At 38.4% G+C, this 21,466-nt stretch overlaps 1 protein-coding gene across 8 annotated transcripts in view; it reads right to left on the minus strand.

The window, feature by feature from the left end:
• Positions 1–621: 621 nt before the first annotated feature.
• Positions 622–21,466, minus strand: part of PLD1 (phospholipase D1) — a 180,299-nt gene continuing 159,454 nt past the window's right edge. For all 8 annotated transcript variants that reach the window (XM_019735181.2, XM_074327913.1, XM_074327908.1 and 5 more), the window contains 4 exons: positions 18,788–18,922; positions 11,874–12,027; positions 4,306–4,423; positions 622–1,912 (listed from right to left, as the gene is read on the minus strand). In XM_019735181.2, the coding sequence (XP_019590740.2) occupies positions 1,688–1,912; positions 4,306–4,423; positions 11,874–12,027; positions 18,788–18,922 (632 nt within the window). In that variant the 3' untranslated portion in view covers positions 622–1,687. The remainder of the gene's footprint in view (positions 1,913–4,305; positions 4,424–11,873; positions 12,028–18,787; positions 18,923–21,466) is intronic.

Here is a 21,466-nt window from a genome sequence, read left to right on the forward strand (position 1 = left end):
TTTGAGACAATGCAGTAGAAAATAAAAAAACAAAATTGCCACAGAAGCCAGCAGTAAGATTTCTTATCTGAGACTACAAGTTTTTCATTTCATTAGCTCTCTCCTCCACTTTGTTTATTCACCCAACAAACACTTATTGAATACCCCCTATGTGCCAGGGACTGTTCCAGGCTCTGGGGATATGCTATGAACAAAACACAGGCAAGTCCCTGCCCTGAGGGGTTTACATTCTAGTAGGGGGAGACAGGCAAGCACTTAAATACATAACATCACAGGGTTCAAAATAGCTTAGAAATATCCTGTCTGAAATCTATTTACTGCATCCCCTCATTTTGGGGTTATTATAAAGTAAAAGGCGAGGGTTATTATAAAGTAATGGAGTGTAATAATTTCACTAGTCCCAGGATCACCATCTCCAAGTTGGGTAAATTTAAGCGAGTCCTTTAACCACTCTGGGCCTCAGTTTTCTCATCTTTAAAATGGGGAGAGGATGAATTTAGTGATTAGGACAATGTGCATTAATAACTATCCTAACCTCATTGGAAGCCCTGGTGGAATGTTAATGTATATTTAATAATGCAAGTGAAATAGCACATATTTTGCAATCTATTTTTCTTTAAGAAGATAATTGGAGAGCTAAATGTCAAATAAGGTTAGAATCATACTTATGAACTCGGTATGAGTTATGAAGCCTCTGATTCTCTTGAAAGACAAACTGTGTTCACTGGTTTGATTCTCAAATGTGAAAACTCAAATTTCAATCAATCCAGCAGCTAAGAAGGACAGGAAATTTTACAGGACTCTTAAGGAATCTTCTTTTGGGGAATCAGATCCCCACTGACACCTTGGTGGTTTCTGAAGCCTGCATGCTCTGTCTTTGAGTTTTATCGATTGCCGCGCAATAAAAAATCCTTTGCATGTTCTCAAATTTGATCGGGTGGGCCCTATCAGAGGGACACATCTTATCAGTGCCTTTGGAGGCAAAGTGAAATTTCTGCCTCAGTAACTGAATTTAATTCCTTCCTGGGTTCTGTGGTGTCAAGATATATAGTGTCATTGTTATTAGAAGTCTCTAACATGGGCTGCTGTGCAGACTAACGTCTGTCCTGTCCTGTCAGTTACTGAAAAGGAATAATGGCCGTATCCTTGCTTGGGTGAACACTATTACTTCATGACTAGATGGACTGCCACATGACCTTGAAAAACGTTGAAGCAGCATCACGATATAGCATAGCAATAAATAAGACCTCAAACAGTACCTATATGGACTATGAAATGAGGGGAGGTCCAGCAGACATCGGCTGCATACATGAGAGTCAGAGAAGAATAAGGAGCTTCAGACAACTTTTGGCAACCTAGACCACAGTTACAGGTAAACTCTTGTTAGCAAAGGAAATGCACTTTGGTGTACATCATGGAATTTGAGTATATGTTTAAGTTGTTGAGTATATGCTAGCAATAAGAATGCAGTCTGTCCCTTTTTCACAAGACTAGGCAGGAGGAATGATAAAGCCCTGTTGATGACCTGTGTCCTTACATCAGTGTGACTGCAGCCCTTCCCAGCCAACCCAAAAGGTCCATGAGTTGGATACAAGAGTACATCTTTGTCTGTTGGGTCTCCAGAAAGTCACTATGTGCAGTGTACTCTTCAGGGTATAAGTCCTTGAGCTGCAAATGAACAGAACTCTTAAGTCCAAACCTCCATGGGCACCATGGCTTCTTTGGTGCCCATCGAAGGCAGTAGGCATTCTTCAGACAAGAAATACAAGGGGAATTGCACCAAGAATCCACGGATCTTTTTCAGTTCTTCCTCAGCTCTAATGGGATCTTCTTTTGCTAATACGGGCTTGGTTATAAAGTCTCTTAGCTGAATTAAACTGTGTACTTCATCGTTGGGAAGGCACCGGAACACCTGATTAAAACACAAAGAGGAAATTGAATGGTAAGTTTAAAAGAAAGCATATCCCCAACTCAACAACAAAAAAACAAACAACCCAACTGAAAAATGGGCAGAGGACTTGAAGAGACATTTCTCCAAAGAGGACATACAAATGGCAAATAGACATATGAAAAAATGCTCAACATCACTAATCATCAGAGAAATGCAAATCAAAACCACAATGAGATATCACCTCACCCCAGTCAGAATGGCTATCATCAACAAGACAAATAGTAACAAGTGTTGGAGAGGCTGTTGTGAAAAAGGAACCCTCATACACTGTTGGTGGGAATGCAGACTGGTGCAGCCGTTATGGAAGGCAGTGTGGGGGTTCCTCAAACAATTACGAATAGAATTGCCATATGACCCAGCAATCCCTCCCCTGGGTATCTACCCAACAAATCTGAAAACATTTATAGATAAAGACACGTGTGCTCCAATGTTCATTGCAGCTTTGTTTACGGTGGCCAAGACATGGAAACAACCACAATGTCCTTCGATAGATGAATGGATAAAGAAGTTGTGGTATATATACACAATGGAATACTATTCGGCGGTAAGAAAAGATGATATAAGAACATTTATGACAACATGGATGGATCTTGAGAGTGTAATGCTGAGCGAAATAAGTCAGACAGAAAAAGCAGAGAACCATGTGATTTCATTGATACGTGGTATATAAACCAAAAACAACAAAAGAACAGACAAACAAATGAGAAACAGAAACTCATAGACACAGACAATAGTTTAGTGGTTACCAGAGGGTAAGGGGGGTGGGGGGTGGGAGACGATGGTAAAGGGGGTTCAAATATATGGTGATGGAAGGAGAACTGACTCTGGGTGGTGAACACACAATGGGATTTATAGATGATGTAATACAGAATTGTACACCTGAAATCTATGTAATTTTACTAACAATTGTCACCCCAATAAATTAAAAAAAATAAAATAAAATAAAGAAAGCATATCCCCTTTTTGGAAAAGACTCATTTCAGCAGACAAAAATCTTTGCTTTACAAAACACGTATTACTTTTTTTTTTTTTTTTTTTAAGTTTACTGGGGTGACAATTGTTAGTAAAGTTACATAGATTTCAGGTGTACAATTCTGTATTACATCATCTATATATCACATTGTGAAACACGTATTGCTTTTATGTTATAGCACAGACATCACTGAAGAGTTGCTTCTCTTATTTGCTACAAAGAAACTCCTAGATTTGCTTCCATCCAAAAAGAAATCATAGATAGATTCTTAGATCTGATCTACACAAATCATTAAGCCTAAAATAAAGTCAAACTCATGGTGAGAAATTTCACTGGTGTGAGTTCACATTAAGGTTAATTTTTTTGGATAACAATCATTCCTTGGTTTTGCTAGAGGTTCTGGCCTAAGAGGAAAATTGCATAATGTATTTTCTCTAACTTCTTATTTTGAAAAATGTCTATATCTATACATTTCTGCTCATTGAAAATGAGTTTCAGACATCACTAACACTTGACTCCTCAATACTTCAGCGTGTATGTCTTAAGAATAAGGACATGTGCCCATACCATTCTCACATCTCAGAAAGTCAATTGCATGTCACTTAAGATACACTCCGTATTCAGATTTATCCTATTATCCCCCAAATGTCTTCTCTAGCTATTATCCCTCAATCCGGGATACAAACAAGGCTGTGCACTGCATTTTTAAAATTATATCTTAAAAGACTCCACGCACATGACTATTTGATCATGGTTTTGAGACCTCAGGATGAAATAAGTCTATGTAGCTAGTTGTCATGTTTCATTAGGAATGATGAAGTCTCCAAGCTGGAAGGGACTCTGGCAGCCAGGAAGAATGCACTCTAACCCAATTTCTGATAGATGGTCAATGGATCTCAGCTTGAATATTGTCTATGATGGAAAGCCGGCCACTTCATGAAGTAACCTGTTGCACTGTTGGACAACTCTTAACTCTTGTAGGGAAGGCTCAGAATGTCAAGTTACTATACACAAGGTTATATCCCCAGCAACGGGGTGAGCTGGGTTGAACCCAGGTCTGACTCATTTCCCCTCTGCCTCTTCCCTCTTTGTCACTAGACATGTATAAAGGCTGGGTAACCACCGGCTCAGGAAGCTCATGATGGGTTTCCTGAATCAGATGAGATCAGAATGCCAGTAAAGTCTCTTCTGAACCATCATCTAGGATGCTTTTTGAATCTTTGTTTTCTAATATCTACCAAGAGGTATTTTATTACAACTCGGAGGTGTTTTGTTTTTTACACTCATTAAGAATATTCCGTACCAATAATATGCAGAAATAATGATGTGCTTTTGTGATGAGATGCAATGTAAAAAAGAAGGGGAAATATGCAAGACTTACCTTGTCATAAATTGTAGCATTTCGAGCTGCCGTTGAAACCCATACCTCTTTGAAGAATTTGTCACTCACTGGATCCTGAATGCCCTCACTTGAATCAAAAAGATAGCCAAGGACCACCCTGAAATACAAGTACCCCCAAACTGAGTAACCGAGATAAAACAGTTTGCTGCAGGCATTGTTTCTACTGGTAACACCATTTAGGAGTCCCTGTCATCTTTTTGTTTTTAAGGAAATCAAAGGACGCTATTAGAACTCTGTGTGTGTGTGTCTATGTAAGAAACCTAAGTTGCAAAACAAAACAAAAGCAAAACAAACAAAAACCTTGAGTTGTTGTGATGCTTGGAAGTTTTCTCTGTTGGACAGAGAGGAAGGTCTTAATTTTGTTCTAAGAATGTCCTTGTAATTTGGCCTATGGGGGTGTAAACCTTGGAGAATAGGATTAGCATTCGCTGCATGTGCCAGTAAATGTGGTAACCTTTTCCAAGAACTATCTTAGTAAATCCTCAACAACCTTATGAAAAAGCAACTATTATTATCTTCATTTTACAGACAAGGGAATTAAGGCACAGAGAAGTTAAGTAACTTGTTCAAGGTCATACAGTTGGTAAACTGTAGATCTGCATCTCCGACCAGGACCATCTGAATTCCCAACCTGTGCTCTTAACTTGCTCATGACTTGATACTTCCTCCCTCCCTCCCTCCCTCCCTCCCTCCCTCCCTCCCTCCCTCCCTCCCTCCCTCCGTCCCTCCCTCCCTCCCTCCCTTCCCTTGGACCAAAACTATGCTGAACTCTAGGATACAGAAATTAATACAAAAGACATGGAGCCTCTCTGGGTAGATTTAAATTTGGTGGGTGAGATCAACAAAGGAATTAATTAAAATTGTGATAAATACCAGGTATGCTTTAAGAGTATGAGATGGAATAGTTAGGGAAGCCTTTCATTCCCCTACCCGTTTGCCTAACCCCTACCCTCATTTAGGATTCAGTACAAGGTCACCTCAGGTCACCTCTGTAAAATTTTTTTATAGCTCCCACTTCTCCAGGCTTCCATTTCTCATTGTCAATCCTAGGAGATTTGAACATTCTTCCTTTGTTCCCCACTGTAATTCCTATTTGCCTTATTTTTATCAGAGCACTTGTAATGCTTTATGTGTGCTTTTTATTTCTAACAGGCATATCTTCCACTTCTAGCATGTAAATTCTTTGAGAGAACAAGACCTGGCTACTCTTCAGAGTGCCTGGCATAAAAGAAGCCACGTACTAGATGTCTGAATTGATCACACAGAAACAGGGGAGTAGAAATACAGCAAATTCTCAAGCAGAGCAAGACAAGATTTAGAGGTCATATTTGGAAACACACACACACACATATATATACACATACATACATATATATGTGTATATATATGTATATATACATATATATGTATATATACATATATATACACATATATATGTCTTCCCTTGTACTTATAGAAGGCCTTAGGGTTAAAAAGTACTTCCACCTTGTGAGTTAGATGGTACATGATTCCCATTTTGCAGATGGGAAACTAAAGTTGGGAGACATACTGTTAATAGAGCTAGAATTCAAACTGAGTCTAGAGCCTTTTTCTGACATGCCTGGTAGGTTCAAAAAATACCAAAAAGGTTTGTGCTACATGGGACATAGAAGTGAGGAAATAGGCCTTAGAAGGACTTTGGCTTGTACGTTGGGTGAGGTAGAAGTTGGGACATACTGCAGACACGCGAGCAGAGGAGCGACAGGATCTGACTTACATCTTACAATATGGCTGCTGAACTGAGAAGAGACTGTGCAGGGCGAGGGATGAAATGGGAGACCAGTTAGGAGTCCCTGTGCTAACCTAGGTAAGTGATGATGGCAGCTGGGGTGGTGAAGAGGACAGAGCCAACAGGTTTTACTGATAGCACAGACAGAGGTGTGAGCAAAAGGGAGGCATCAGGATGACTAGCTGGGTTTTGGCCTCAGCAACTAGAAAACTGTAATTGCCATTAGCTGAGATGGAGAACTCTGTGGGTAGAGCCAGTTGGTGGGGGAAGACCATGAATTTAATTTTGACCCAGTTGAGACATCGATTAAATATTCCAGTGGCCATGCTAAGCAGGCAGTTGGGTAATCGAATCTGGAGCTTAGGAGAGAAGGCCTGGTAGAAATACAAATTTCAGGACTGTCCACCTATGTATGTTCATAAAGCCATGTGACTTTAACTGAGTTTACCAAAGGGAGTGACTGTAGACAGAGGAGGACCCACTGCACCTCAACAGCAGGAGAGGGGGAGCAGCCATTGAGGCTGGAGAAAAGCCAGAGTGTGTGGTATTCTGCAACCACACAAAGTATGTCTAGGAGAACTGGGTCAAATTCCGATGAGAAATGACCATTGGATTTAACAGTGTGGACCTCTTTATATTGTTATCCTCTTTGTAAATAGATGTCACTTTACATCATCTTTTTTAATGGTTGCAGAATTTCCCACCATGTGAAATTTATTTAACCAATTATTTTCTTATGGCCTTGTGGGTGGTTTCCAGTTTTTCATTATTATGAACAAGGCTGTAAAGAACATAATTCATTCATCACATACAAAATTTCTATGTGATTTTTCTATGAATTTCTATGATTATTTCACTAGGAGACACTTTAGAATTAAAATTCCTGGGTCAAAGAATATGTACTGCAAGAAGGGTTCCAAGACATCCACTGGCAACCATGCATAGAGCCTGTCATCTGTGACATTATCAGCGCCTGAAAAAGCTCAGACAGTCGGATAGGGATTTAAAAAAAAAAAGCATGTCATTTTAGTTTTAGTCTGCACTTTTTCTGCTATGTAAAAATTCTTTAAAATAAATGGATCTGGCACCACGGGCTCACTAGGAATCTTGGAATTTTAAAACCTCAAAATTCTATTTCCACTTCAAATAATGTCTCCTTCAGACAATATAGAAATAACTTTTAAAAAGGTCTTATGAGATGATATTTGCACACAGATGCTGCTGCTCATTAAAACCCAAAGCAAAATTGTACCGCATGAAATTTGAGGGACAGTGCAAATGATAACAATAAGTCAATTATAATACCTTTGCTATGGGTCGGGTCTAACCAGCTAAAAACTGAGCAAAAAGATTTCTGTGACTCTGCTTTTAAATGAGAACAAGAGGTGAGGGAGTGTGTCTACCAAGTTATCAGTGAAGAGCTTGTATTGTAGAAAAAGTATTTAAGTCTACAACAGACAATACCTAATAATAACCTTCTCTGTCATTTTTAAAAATTATACGAAACATATTAAAATGCACAGTAAAAATAATACGAATTACTCTGGGTATTTTTTTGAGGACTAAGGTTCAGAGAATAGTAGTCTGATTTCATGTTGACATGTATAATGGTAATTACTTAATGTTTAATTGTTTGTGCGTCAGGGGGACAGTAGGAAAACTGCAGAAAATTGTTTCTGTTCTTTCCATTCCTCATGTCTGTCACTTTAAATAATTTTGACTCTACTTGTGTGGATAATAGTTTCTGTGGAGTGATGGTTATGTGTGTGAAGTTCGGGTAATTTTCTAGGACTTAATGGTTAACTGTCCGGCACAAGCTGTGACATTCGGGGCAGTACCTGATGGTTGATTCTAGTTAGGATTGATTTCACATTAAAATGTGTCTCTCTATTTTTATTGAAAAATTGTCCAGATGGAAAACAGATTGAAGTTGCATTTTTTAAGGGGAAAAAAATGGCTGTGCTCTAGGCCACAATATTTATCTTTGAGAATATTTCCTAATAAAAAATGCTAAAATCGACACAAGGTTTTTGTGGTGCTTTTTAATATATTATCTGTGTTTGCCACTGTGGCAAAGTAAAAAGGGTTGTTCAAGAATAACTGCCTTTTGAGACAGTTTGAAAATTGCCAGGAGAATTAAAAGCACCTAGGAATAAACTTAGCATGAAATGTATGGAATCAGCATAAAAAACATGGCAAAAAAACCTAATGATTACTTAAGAACAACTCCTGCTCCCAATAATAAGAACCCTAAAGCTTTACTGAAGAAGAACAACAACAACAACAAAAAAACAGAATAAATTGAAGCCGATACTTTGCTCTTCCATGGGATGGCTCAATAATATAAAGATGTCAATTCTTTTTATATTTATCTCTACATCCACTGTAATCCCAATAAAAAGCTGAGAACTTGAATAAATAATTCAAATGTTCATGTGGAAGAATGAATATTTAAGAGTAGCCAAGATTATTCTGGAAAAGAATACTAATTTGGGGAAGCGGTTTGTCAAGAAATAGTGTTAAAGTGCACAGCTACAATAATAAAAATAATATCACACTGCAAGTAAACAGCTTTTCAATACAACATAACGGGGAGACCAGAGGTAAGTCAGGATGTGGCCATTCAGTGTATCATAAAGAGGTGTTGCAGGTTAGAGAGGCAAAGGGTAATGTACATCATTCACTTTGGGATTAGTTGGGGAAAAAAAGTTAGAGTTCCTACCTCATGTCTTAATTAAAATAAAATGCAGATGTTCAATGTAAAAAATAGTATCAAATAAGCAGTAGAAGAAAATATAAGTAAATATTTGATCTTGGGTTGGGGAAACTATTCTAAACATATAAGAAAAGGTGGGGGGTGGGGGGATAAGTATGATTTAAGTCATACTTTAAATATGATTAAAAGGCAATTAACAAATCAAATTTGCATCATATGTGACATAGGATTTAGCCTCTTATATACCTAAATCACTTATAAATCATTACAAGAAAATGAAACATTCTAACTGGACAAAGGACATGAATAAGTTAGACAACTTACAAAAGAACAATTACATATGGCTAATGAATACATTTTTTAAAACCCTAGGGATGGCCAGTTAGTTCAGTTGGTTAGAGCGTGGTGCTAATAACACCAAGGTGGCCAGTTTGATCCCCGCCTGGGCCACTATGAGCTGTGCCCTTCTTAGAAAAAAAAAAAACAACCCTGAAAAATACCAGTTAAAATAATGAAATTCCATTTGAAACCCAACAAACTGTCAAAGATTAAATAAAACATTAGAACTCAGAAGAGCTAGAAGGAATAAGCCCTCTAAAAAAACTGCTAGTCAGAAACAGTCTCAGAGACATAGAGGAAAAACTGAGGGTTGCTAGATGGAGGGTGGGGTGGGGATAAGGGGGAAGGTGAGGTGATTACAAAGCACAGTCAGTAACCACAAGATTGCCACTGGGATACGAAAGTCAATTTGGGCAATGTAATCAATAATGTTGTAAAGATTTTGTAGGGTATCCAATGGACACTTGTCTCATTAGGGAGACCACCTCAGGGATGATATAGATGCCTGATCACTGCACTGTATACCTGAAGCTAAACAATAATGAATGTCAACTACAATTTTACATATATATATATAAATATGAAGTGGAGTACAGCATTACAAATAGAGACAGTGGAAATGTAACAGCTGTATGCAATGTCAGAGGGGTAGTAGATGGGGGGAGGGGGGTTATCATGGTGTGAGGGATATAAATGATAAATGTTTAACTATTACATTGTTTTGTACACCTAAAACTAATAAAAAATGTTTAAAAAATAAATAAAACACTGCTAGTGATACAATAGGAACTTAGAGGGCAAAGAGGGCACACTTCCTTTGACTAGAAAATCCATATTAAGATTTTGTTAAGGAAACAAGAAGGTAAACAAGGTGTTATCTACACACATACCCATGTTTACTATATCAGCGAAAATCTGCCTATTAATGAGGCGTTAGTTATGGGAATTACAGTATACTTGTAGGATATAAGGTAATGCAGCCATCAAATGTTATAGAATACTTAATGACACGGAAAAGTGTATGTAATATTATTTAAATAATAAAGAATTTTGTAGAACTTCAAGATCCTAATTATGTTTTAAAAAAGAAATACAGTATAGTAATATACATACATATATATGTGTATATATATATATATATATATATATATATACACACACATATGATAGAAAAATAGTGGAATGATGTACAGATAAATTTAATTTTTTTGTTGCTTTTCTGTGCTTGCCAAATTTCCTACAATCAAAGTATGTTGTCATGAGAGCCTTCTACCTCTATAATTATCATACATTTAGAAAGTTATAAAGCCCACCACTTTAAAGAAAATACTTCAGTTCTTATAGAGTTGAAAAGATAGGGCACTTGTATTTCTAGTTTATGAGGAAATATTTGTTTCCTTATATATGCAGCAGTAGGCTAGGAATGGGTTGATGACTAATTTTAAACTCTCCCCTCCTAAACAAAACACATTAAAAGCAAATGGAAATATCACTGGTTTGAAAAAATCTTGCTGGCAAGACGATTAGTAACAAGGGCAATAAATACAGCAATAAAAACTATGAGAAGGTATTGACTGTCAGATTTTGAGGGATGGATTTGCTGAGCTCTTGGGGCAGAGAGAGCAGCATGAACCTTCTTTGAACTGAAGCTCATTTTGGTTCTCAAAAGCCAGTCTGGAGTTAGGAATGAAGGGAATGGCCACCAGCGTTTGCAGGGAAAAAAGTACTCATTATGTGCCATCTGTAAGTGAACCAGTTTGCAAATGCGACCATTACTAACAGGAGAAGGACCAAAGCAACAGCACAGCTATGTGTGTCAGTGCAGTGCCTTTGCCCCCAAATAGCTCTGAAAGCACCACCTTAACCAGGGACACTTGCTGTGCAGGCCACCCTGAAATCCCTTCCTAGCAAATACAGTTCTAGTTTCACAAAACTGTGGACTTACTGCAAAAGCTTAGAAGTGGGAGAGTGGTCGGGTTTCCATGGACAGTGGGGAGCTCAGCATGTGTCTGCAGTGAGCAAGGGGAAGCGTGAGAAAAGATGAGCTCAGAAGCCACTGGGGAGCGTGAGCACAGTCAGGTTCTAAAAGGATCCCTGATGGCTGAGACTAGACTACTAGGGGCGGGGTCAGTTAGAGCCCAGACCTAGAAAGTTCTCAATAACAATTAAATGAAGGACTCATTTAGGGCCACACAGCCCTTGCTTCCTAAACCTGTGTTCTCTCTGCTGAAACTAGAATTGTTTAAAACTCACATCTTCTTGCAGAAGATCAGGAATCTTCCATGTCTGGAGTCATCTTAAATCTGAGAACTGAATTTAAATTTAACACCGGTAGTCTCTGGCACCCTCCTTTAATAATTTTTATTATATTCTTGTGTTACTGGAACTATTTCAATTTCTATAAATGGACTCACTATAAAAACCTTAAGTAGACATGAGGTGGTTTGTCCTGGCCTGGTTCTAAACCCATTAACAGAGTTAAAATGCTAGTTTTCTCTATTATGCATAAACATAATAACAAACGATTAAAATAGAAAATGTGCCCCACATAAAGCCATGTCGCATACTACTGGTAGTTCACATCTTGTATGCTGGGAGACATCATATTAGACAAAGATGAACCTGGAGATGACGACATCTGTGCTAAGAACAAGAGGCTGGCCTGGGCTCCGGGGGCTACTGCAGTGGAACTACGCAAGAGAGACACAGCTTTGGAAGACCCACCTAAAGCACTGAAGCCGAAGTCCTTGGGCAAACTGGCCAGCCTGGTACTCTTCTCCATCCATTACCGAAGGGACTGTCTCCGTGTCCTGCACAATGACAGCCATTTCACTGTCACGCTTTCCCAGCATGCTTCGGTCATTGATGTTGGCAGAGCCTATAAAGAGAAACAGTGAAACTGAACAATCTTCTCATGGTGGCAGACGTTGTAGGCTACTCTCCTCATCCAATTCTTCCTTGCTAACAAAACACTAATTTTATTCAGGTTATCAAGAGATGCTGTGCTTTAGGGAGATGAGATGAGTTAAGAAGCCATTGGGGAGTGTGAGCACTGTCAGGCTCTAGAAAGATCTCTCTCTAACCCAGGGGTGCATCTTGATCAGTCAAAGCCAACCATGGTAATTTTCATTATTTTTGACAGTGACTGGCTTAGGAATGGGCACTTGACAGGATTCTAGCCAGTGCAACATGAAGGAAAGTCTGCTGGGGGCTTCTGAAAGAGTTTTTCTCCTTCTTATAAACAGACAGAAGACAGAATGCTCTTGTGGATATTTTCGCTTGAGCAGTTGGATGAGGACATGATTCCAAGGGCTGCTGCAGCCATTTTGTAACTACTACGAGACAAGCTGAAGATGGCAGAGCAGAAAGAAAAAAGACTCTGGGTCTTTAGCCACTGAACCAGCCAATGCTGGAATTTCCTTACCTTCTGTTACATGAAATAATACATTCTCCTCATTGTTTCACACACTTCTAGCTGAATTTTCTATTTTGTGGCTCAAAGGATTCTAACTAATACAATCATTAAGCACTCACACTCAAAAGACACATCAGTTCAGTTCAGTCAGGTAAGATAACAGCAGCTCTGCCCTGAACTCAAATGGAAGGATATTGTACACGAGAAAAAGCTGACCCTTCCTGCAGAGACTTTCCTGCCATTTGCCACAATATTGTCATGTGGTTAATATACAAATCTGTGATAACTGTGGATGTGAATGCTGCCCCCAGTGACCCCGGGTGACAGAAAAAGGATGGACTACCTCACAGAAATTTGGGAGGACTACTAGAGCACGATAAGATGGGAATCTTGGAAACATTTTGTTTTGTTAGCAACAAATAGCCCTTTATACATACACTAATATTTTGATTATGCTATAAAATTTGCAGCCATATATCTTTGGGCTGGACAGTTGGCCCATCATTAATTTGGGCAAAGTCATTTAATCTTTCTCAGCTTTAATTTGTTCTTTTGTAAACTGAGATCATAATATAGACTTTGTAGCATTGTTGTAAGAATTAAGTAACATGTGAAAGGACTTAACAGATTTATAAACTGCTCTACAAATGTTAATTATTATTGGCATTATTATCAGATAGTTGTTAACTCTGTAATAGCTGCACTAGAGAACATTGCCATAGGGACAATTTGCTGGCAAGTAGCATTTGTATCAAAGAAGCCTCTTCTCTGAGTTAATCACCCCTCACCCCATGTGTGAGCTGTAAGGAGGGGAACAAAGTTCCCACAATGCTGCTTTGGGACTTCACTCCCCAGGCCCCCAGCAGAGGCCGCTCTCAGGCTGCAGGCTGCTGGACGGGGGGCATCACTGCTCTTCACTGTCAGGGAAACTGGGGAGGGCAGGCTTCCTCCACACTCACATACTTTTACATGGGTCCCCCAGTCTCCCTCCCACCAAGGTGGGCCCCACTCCCAAAGGGCGGATTCCATTCCTGGCTCTCTGAGCTGGGATTCTTAGAGACAGGGAGGGAGTGGTCCTCCTATCTCCAGGGCTGACCTGGAGTTACCCTCAACCCCAGGCAAAAAGAGAGCTGGCTACTATTTCATAGGAATGTGAAGAAAGGGATGAAGAAATTTTAGATAAATTTAGAAGTGGGACACTGAAAATGCGATATTGATGGATGTAAATGCTACCTCCATTCATGTTAAACGTTCCCATATTCTGAAAATCAAATTCCGGAACAGCAGATGCACTATATAGTATTATCCCATTTCTATGCAACATGAGCAAGAAGAGAAAGCACGGGATCTAGAAAGATACACACTGAACTGCTAAGAGTGGCGAGTTCCTTCTGGCAAAGAGAGGGAGGACAATAAGGGGAATTCTTGCGTTTTACTCTATACAAGTCATTAGGGTTTTAACTGTTTACAAAACATGTAAGCATGCTTTGTATTCATGTAGTATTTTTCATGGTAGCTGCAAGCTCTTTGTTTTATCAGGATGGTGCCTTGATTATTTAAAACCAATTAATTTTTAGAAAATGACCTTTTCTAAGTCTGCTAATATTAGAAAACTTTTAAAACATTGCAAAATATAGCAAAATACAAAAGAGTATATGAAAACATATACATACAACTTAGGAATAATAAACACCACTGAGTTTAACACCCAGGCTGACAAACAGAACATTACCACACCCCAGAAGCCCTCAGGTAGCCTCCAGGTATGCCCTTCCTTCTGCCAGGGGAAGACTTTATAGAGGATTTTGTGTTCATCATGCGCTGCATGTTTTCCTAAACAAAAAATAGCTGACTTTTGACTTGTTTTTAATTTATATACATGGAACCATACATAGTCTTTTGAGGTTTGCTTCTTTCATTCAATATTACATCTTTGGGATTTATCTGTGCGTAATTGTAACACATTACTTCCCTTGAAGGAGCACACCAGGACTGAGGACTTATTTATTCACTCTAGTGTTGATGGATATTTGGGTTACTTCCAGAGTTTTGCAGTGATGCACGGTTATGTTCTACACGGCTTGTGTGTATGTTTCCTGGCGTCTACATGCAGCTGTTTACCTGGGCTCTGTACGCAGGACAGAAGATCTGGTGCGCCACTGCCTTGCCAATACTGGCTTATACAGCTTTTCCATTTGTGCTCATTGGTATTTTTGAAAACTGTTCTTTGTCTCACTATTACATTAGTGAGAATGAGATGTCATATGTTTATGGGCTGCAGGTGTGTCCTCTTAAGTGCTGTTCCTATACAGTTCCTTTGTCCATTATCCCTTGGATGTTGTCTTTTCTTACTGGTTTATAGAAGTTTCATACGTTTTGAATATTACATGTGTTGCTAATACCTTTCTTTAGTTTGTGGTTTATCTTTTTATTCTCTTTATAGTGTCTTTTACTGAACACAGTTCTGAGTTTTAATGCAGTTGGATGTATCTATCTTTTCCTTCATGGTTTGTGCTTTTTCTCATGTTTCAGAAATTGTGATTCCTTCGGTGGTAGGCAAAATAATGGGCTCCCCTCCATCCCCCAGGCTGACCATGCTCTAATCCCCAAAGCCTGGGGGAATCTGCTATGTTACATGGCAAAGGGGAATTAAGGCTGCAAATGGAATTAAGGTTGCTAATCAGTGGACCTTAAAATAGGGAGATTATCCTAGATTACCTGGGTGAGCCCAATATAATCACCAGGGTCCTTCAAAGTAAAGGGGATTCAGGGGGATATCACAGAAAAAATGGGCTGAGACTTTGGGGAAGTTCCACAGAGAGATGTACCATTGCTGCCCTCAAAGATGGCGGAAGGGGGCCCTGAATGTGGGCAGCCTCTAGAAGCTGCGAAAGACAAGGAAATGAATTCTTCCTTCGAGCCTCCAGAAAAGAAGGCAGCCCTGCTGACACCTGATGTTAGCCCGGGAGACCCATGTTGGACTTCCATGGAACAATAAATTTGTGTTGTTTTAAGCCACTGAGGTGGTGGCCATGAGTTATAGCGGCAATAGACAACCATTGCTCCAACTATACCCTGTTTTCGTTTATTAAAGGAAAACTGATTCTCGTATTGAGCCCAAATCGGCTACTCTGTACTTTCCACCCCTTGTGTTCCCTGTGCCTCCAGTTCAGAAGTTCCCAGTGGGGACTGCACATGAGCATCACCGAAATAGCTTTTAAAACATACTGGTCCCAAAAACAAAAACAAAAACACCTTAATACCTGAGTCCAAACCAGACCAATCAGTCAGAATTTCTTCAAGTAGAAACCAGACATTAGTATTTTCCAATGTCACTCCACCCCTTTATCTATCCATTAACCCATCCTTTTGGGGATCTAGTTGAAAGCAAATTGCAGACATGAGTAAACTTACCCCTCAGTGATGTATTTTTAAAAGCTCTCCAGGCAATTCTAATGCAGCCAGGGTTGAGACCCCCGAGACTAGATCAAGTAGAATCCCTCATTATTGGGGCAGCCCTGTAACTATGGATTTGCATCAGCCACTCCCAAGCTTGTATAGTTTCTTACCCACCCACACTCCCTGATGGCTTCTGGACCTTCTTGCTCCAGTTCTGCAATATCCACGCTAATGTTTCTGGTGTCAGGTGGAAAAAATACCTGCCCGCTCCCCAGCCCAGGAGATCTGTAGGGCAGCGGCATGATGTGATTGCTGTTTTATATCACCCTATTGTGCTTTGCAGTAGACTAGTGGACACTAAAAAAAAAAAGAATCGTTTCACTTAGGCAACAGGATAGACTTAAATTCTACTAATGGATAGCTTTGTTTCGCTTAGGAAAGCAAAGACATGATTGCCTGGTTAAGTGCCAGTGTTAAGATGGATTAGAAAACTGGATTTGGTCCCAGGTGTCATGACCTACAGGATTACCCAGGCCAATAGATAATGAAAGCTATATATAATACAAGAGACCTTCAATGTGCTAAAACAAGTATTTCCTCGTGAGGAAAAATGGGGGTAAATAATTACTCATTTTTCTTATGCCAGTTATTCAGTAATTCTGGCATAAGTTTCCCACGTTAGAAAATTTAATCACAGGTTCCTTTAACCTCTTTCAAGCTTTTAGATACTTGCTTAACACCCATGAAATATTGTTAACCTAACTTTTCAAACTTCTTACTCTCTGAGAATTGTAAACATTGTTTTCTATTTTATGAACATAAACAGGGTTGATATGTGAGAGCAGTAACAACAAACATGCTTACTCTTAGAGGTTCCACAGAGATAAAAAGAACAAAAACACTTCTGGAATTTTCCATGGGGGAGATCTGTTGTGCCCTTGGGGAAGGAGAAAAAGAAATCCAGCCCCTAAAGACTAAAGTAAGACCTTTCCATACTCCCCAGGCCACATCTTCAGTGTCAAGAGAGTGGATAAGAATTATGTGCAAAATTGATCTATTATTGCTGGCATAAATAAATTGTAGCCTTTGAGGGTTTGGACACCTTCCTAGAAAATCAGTCAATTAAAAAACTCAACAAACCTATTTAACTGATAGTTCTGTTACTGACAACGACATTGCATTTATACTTTATGTAAAATAAAGCAGGCTGAAAGTCAAAATGACCTTTGAAAGGAAAATATTTACATGTGTCCATTTTTACTTCAAGAGTTCTGAAATCTTGCTAAAGAGATCCAGTGAATTTTATTTCGTTTTGTTTTTCCATTTCAGCAAACAATTACATTTCCCCTTCATACTGTAATTGCCAATTTAATATAAAAATATTCTGAGATTGGCTTCTGAAGAGCAAGGCCAGAGTAGCTTAGGGGCAATAAGAGAAACCTTGTTATTGGGGGCAGGGGGGCGGGTGAGTAGAGGAGTAAATAAATCCCTAAAGAGCCTTGATCCCTATAGAGCAGAGATCAAAGGCATAAAATAATTTCTTAAATGTTCTTAAATTATTAAAAGTGTGTGTGTGTGTGTGTGTGAGAGAGAGAGAGAGAGAGAGAGAGAGAGAGAGAGAGAGAGAGAGAAGACCACACTATGGTCTATACATTTTCTGGCTTCAGAACTACTTTTTCTTTCTTTTCAAATCATGTTCCAGATAAGATAGTCTCATTACTCCTAGGTACGAGATTTTTTTTTTTTCCGTTTTCTCAGTGGAGGATAGAGATGGAAATGGCACATTTACTGCCAAAAAATTTCAAAACACTCCATGACATTTACTTTCTTAAAGAATAGGGAAGTATGTTTTAACAGCTGAAAAACTACATTTCATTTAAAACAGATGAGCAGAATCCCCAATAGTGGGACACACTGTATCTCTAAGTAGTATCGCCCCAACTTTTGTCAACTGATTTATCTGGCTGATTACCAGTACTGTTTCTCATCCAGGCCTTTCAGTGTGTGTGTAACATAACAGTAGAAGGCAAAACAATTCAATGATAGGAAAATGAAGCTTCCCATGTGTATAAAGAATGAAGCTGGACATCACCTCTGTTGTCAAGTTGATCTAATCTAGGTAGAAGGTACAAACAGTAAATCTCTCCCTGGAATCTGTTGGTGGGGAGAGAACGCTGGAGACATCTACTACGTATCCTTGACAAGAAAAGACTGCAGACCTATGTCTAGGGCTACATTATATCGTTGCTACACAATTCCCCCTCACCATGTTCATACCATCAAAGCTGGTCCGCCCTGCACCTATGGTTTCATGACACCCAAACCATAGAAAGCATAGAGGCAATGATATTTTAAAAGCCTTCCGATTCTGACTCTTGCACCACTTCGGATCTGTGGACATGGTTGGGTGGATATGGTGCAAACACATACAAATTACTACCAGCTACCATGTGTGACACATTTTCCCTCCCATTTCTTCCCCTTCGATTCCCATAATCAAGGTACTTGGATTCAAAATAAATACAAGGGAATAATAGAGAATTAAAGAGAGCAGACTGATTATTGCACTGCTGGGTTAAACTGCTGCCTCTGGATACTGTAATTTGCACAATGACCATTTAATTGCTCTGTGCCGCTGTTTCTTTGAAGATAAAAAACAGAGATTAGAAAGGTTGTAAGGATTAGAAAAAGATTGTTTCAGAAATGTTAAAGATATTGTGTTACTGTCCCTTTCAACTGCAAAGAAAGGTGGGAAAGAATAGAAAGGTTTTTTGCATGGAGTAAGTCAACTAGCAAGAAACACAATTAGAGACCATCCACTTACCAATAATAACAGTGTTGTCATCTGCTATTAGCAACTTGCTGTGGACATAAATAAGCTCAGTGACGAGGTTTCCTTCAAGAGCTGCGTGTGTTCTAAGGCCACAGAATGATATGTAATTTATCCACTGATTGCCAACTGTAAAGTTAAAAAGAAATTACTAAAATTAATAGGACCAAGCTCAATAAGGGCACATTAAATTTTATCAAAACAAATAATACCACTTAACAAGTTTGTTAAGAGTAGATAGTATAATGTCTGAGTGTGTGTGTACATAATTTCAGAATTCAGCAAGGATCTATTTTTGCCATATAAAGAGTTTTGTGCTATTAATCTGGCTGAATGTACATTTTAAAAAGCATATTAAAGTGATTTTTGTGTCTTCCCTTTGCTGAGGCAAGCCAAAAATATATTCAAATATGAACATTTTATTTGAACAGTTTGGTGAGTAATTACTGAAGAGTGATCATTAAAGCTGAGCCAGAGTAGATAACCCCAGACTTCGGTGTGAAATTGGCATCTATCTTGGTTGACACCTACGGTTTAAGTCAGATGCAAGATGTGTGTCCAAACTACCTGATGTATGCACAGTTTATAGCATCATCAGCACAAAGCAGCCGTTAAATTTTACGGGTTTTGGGTAAATAAAAATGCTGGCAATTAAATAATACTCCTTCTAAATTATTAAAACTAGAAAATGAAAGAATCCTGACTACATTTGGCTTTGGAGAATTTCCTTCAGAGCATACTGTACCAGGTTTTTACTTTAATATGTTGTCCATTCATCATATGGAGGCCATTCCTTTGATAAGAAGAAATGCATTCCATACCGAGCCAACCCATTACCACTACCCCAACATGAGGGTCAGTCACAAGACTTTATGGTCCCTTTCCCACAGAGCAGTTGTCTTGGATAAGCAAAGTCTGATACTATAATAATGAAGTGGAACCAAACTATCACAAATTCTAACAGAGAATACAAACCTTTTTTTAAAGAGAATCTGAAGCACACTAGTACAACCAATGGAGTTCATGTTCCATTTACTTAAGTTTCCATGTATTACTAATGTTTTCTATTTTATTGTTGATGTTCTGTAGTGTTTGTATTAAATATGGGTATTTAGGAAAGAAATTCCTTCATAGGTTACATACAGAGATTGCTTCATTTACAGATAGCCCTGTCCTTATATGCACGAGTGATCTCTGTAGCCATGTTTGCCAAGAGTGGATGTGCTGGTGTACTGGTACATCATGTGTAGGAGATGCATTTCTAAAGTTTAATGAAAAGAAGATTTTTGCAAATAAATTTTTTCTCCATTGGTTAATGTTATATTGGAAAGATGTTCCATACAAAGCATCACCTCCTCTTTGGTCCAGAAGAGAGGAGCATTTCCTCTTTTAAGAACTTAATGACCACAAAGTTCCTGGGAAAATATTTCTAATATAATGCCTAATCTATTATTTTAAACATTAATTAATCCTCCATTTCTCTGACAGTTGCAGAAGTCTTATACATCTCTGTATCTTCAATCCCTGCATAGTGCTTTAAAAAGTTGAATAAATGAATGAATGGATAAATATTCAGGGGTAGCTAATATTTTAGCTTTTGGTTTCTCTGTATCATCTACTTTCTTGCAGTTGGCTTATGATCTAGAATCTAAAATTTTAAGTCATAGAGTACCTTTTTAAAAGAATCAAGGGGCAAACTTTGTGGTAAAATACATATTTTTGCAGTAATTTCCCATAAAACATCCACACTGAACAATATAGTAGACCAATGGTTCTCAATATACATAAGAACCACCTCTGTGGGGACCTGCTAGATGCACAATTCTGGGACCCTCCTCAGAGGTTTGAATTCAGCAGAAATCTATATGTCAGTAAGTGTGCTAGGGGATATCATTCTTTAAATGACTCTGTCATATAGCCTTGGTATTTATAGATTTAAGATTAGTGGTACACACTCAGAAAAAAACACACAGCAAAACCATGTGAGATGTATTCTAGGGGTGCAAGTCTGCTCCATATGAGGAAATCCATTAATATAAGATATTGATCAATCTAGGGAGAAAAATCATATGATTATCTCAATGAATGCTGAAAAACTTTGACACACAAAAAATTCAGCACCCATTTCTGACAAAAACAATGAAGAAAGTAGGAAATGATTAATACTTTCTTAACACGCTTAAAAATATTAGTACACATATTATATATGTGTGCATGTGTGTATATAATACTTTCAACACTATTTACTATTGCCTTGGAGGTATCAGCCAGTCCATTTAGACAAAAGAAATCACATAGTGAAACCACCTCTATTTGTAGAATATAATAGCATATTTAGGAAATCAATGATAAAACTATTTCAAAAAATAAAGAATAAGTATGAAAGAATATAAATTAACATATAGAAATCAATAGGTTTCATATAACAAGCGATACAAGTTAGAGGATATAATCATGGACAAAACCTCACTTACAATGGCAACAAAGAAGATAAAACACTTAAAGATAAACTTAACAATAAATGTGCCAAATTTTTATGAAGAAAAATTTTAAACACTATTGAAAGACATAAGAATAGACTTGAACAAATGAAAAGATATCTCTTGCTCTGGTATAGAATAATTCAACATTTGAAAAAAATGCCAGTTCTCTCCAGGTTAATTTATAAATGTA

This window comes from Rhinolophus sinicus, linkage group LG01 (assembly GCF_036562045.2).
Source record: "Rhinolophus sinicus isolate RSC01 linkage group LG01, ASM3656204v1, whole genome shotgun sequence".
NCBI lineage: Eukaryota > Metazoa > Chordata > Mammalia > Chiroptera > Rhinolophidae > Rhinolophus > Rhinolophus sinicus.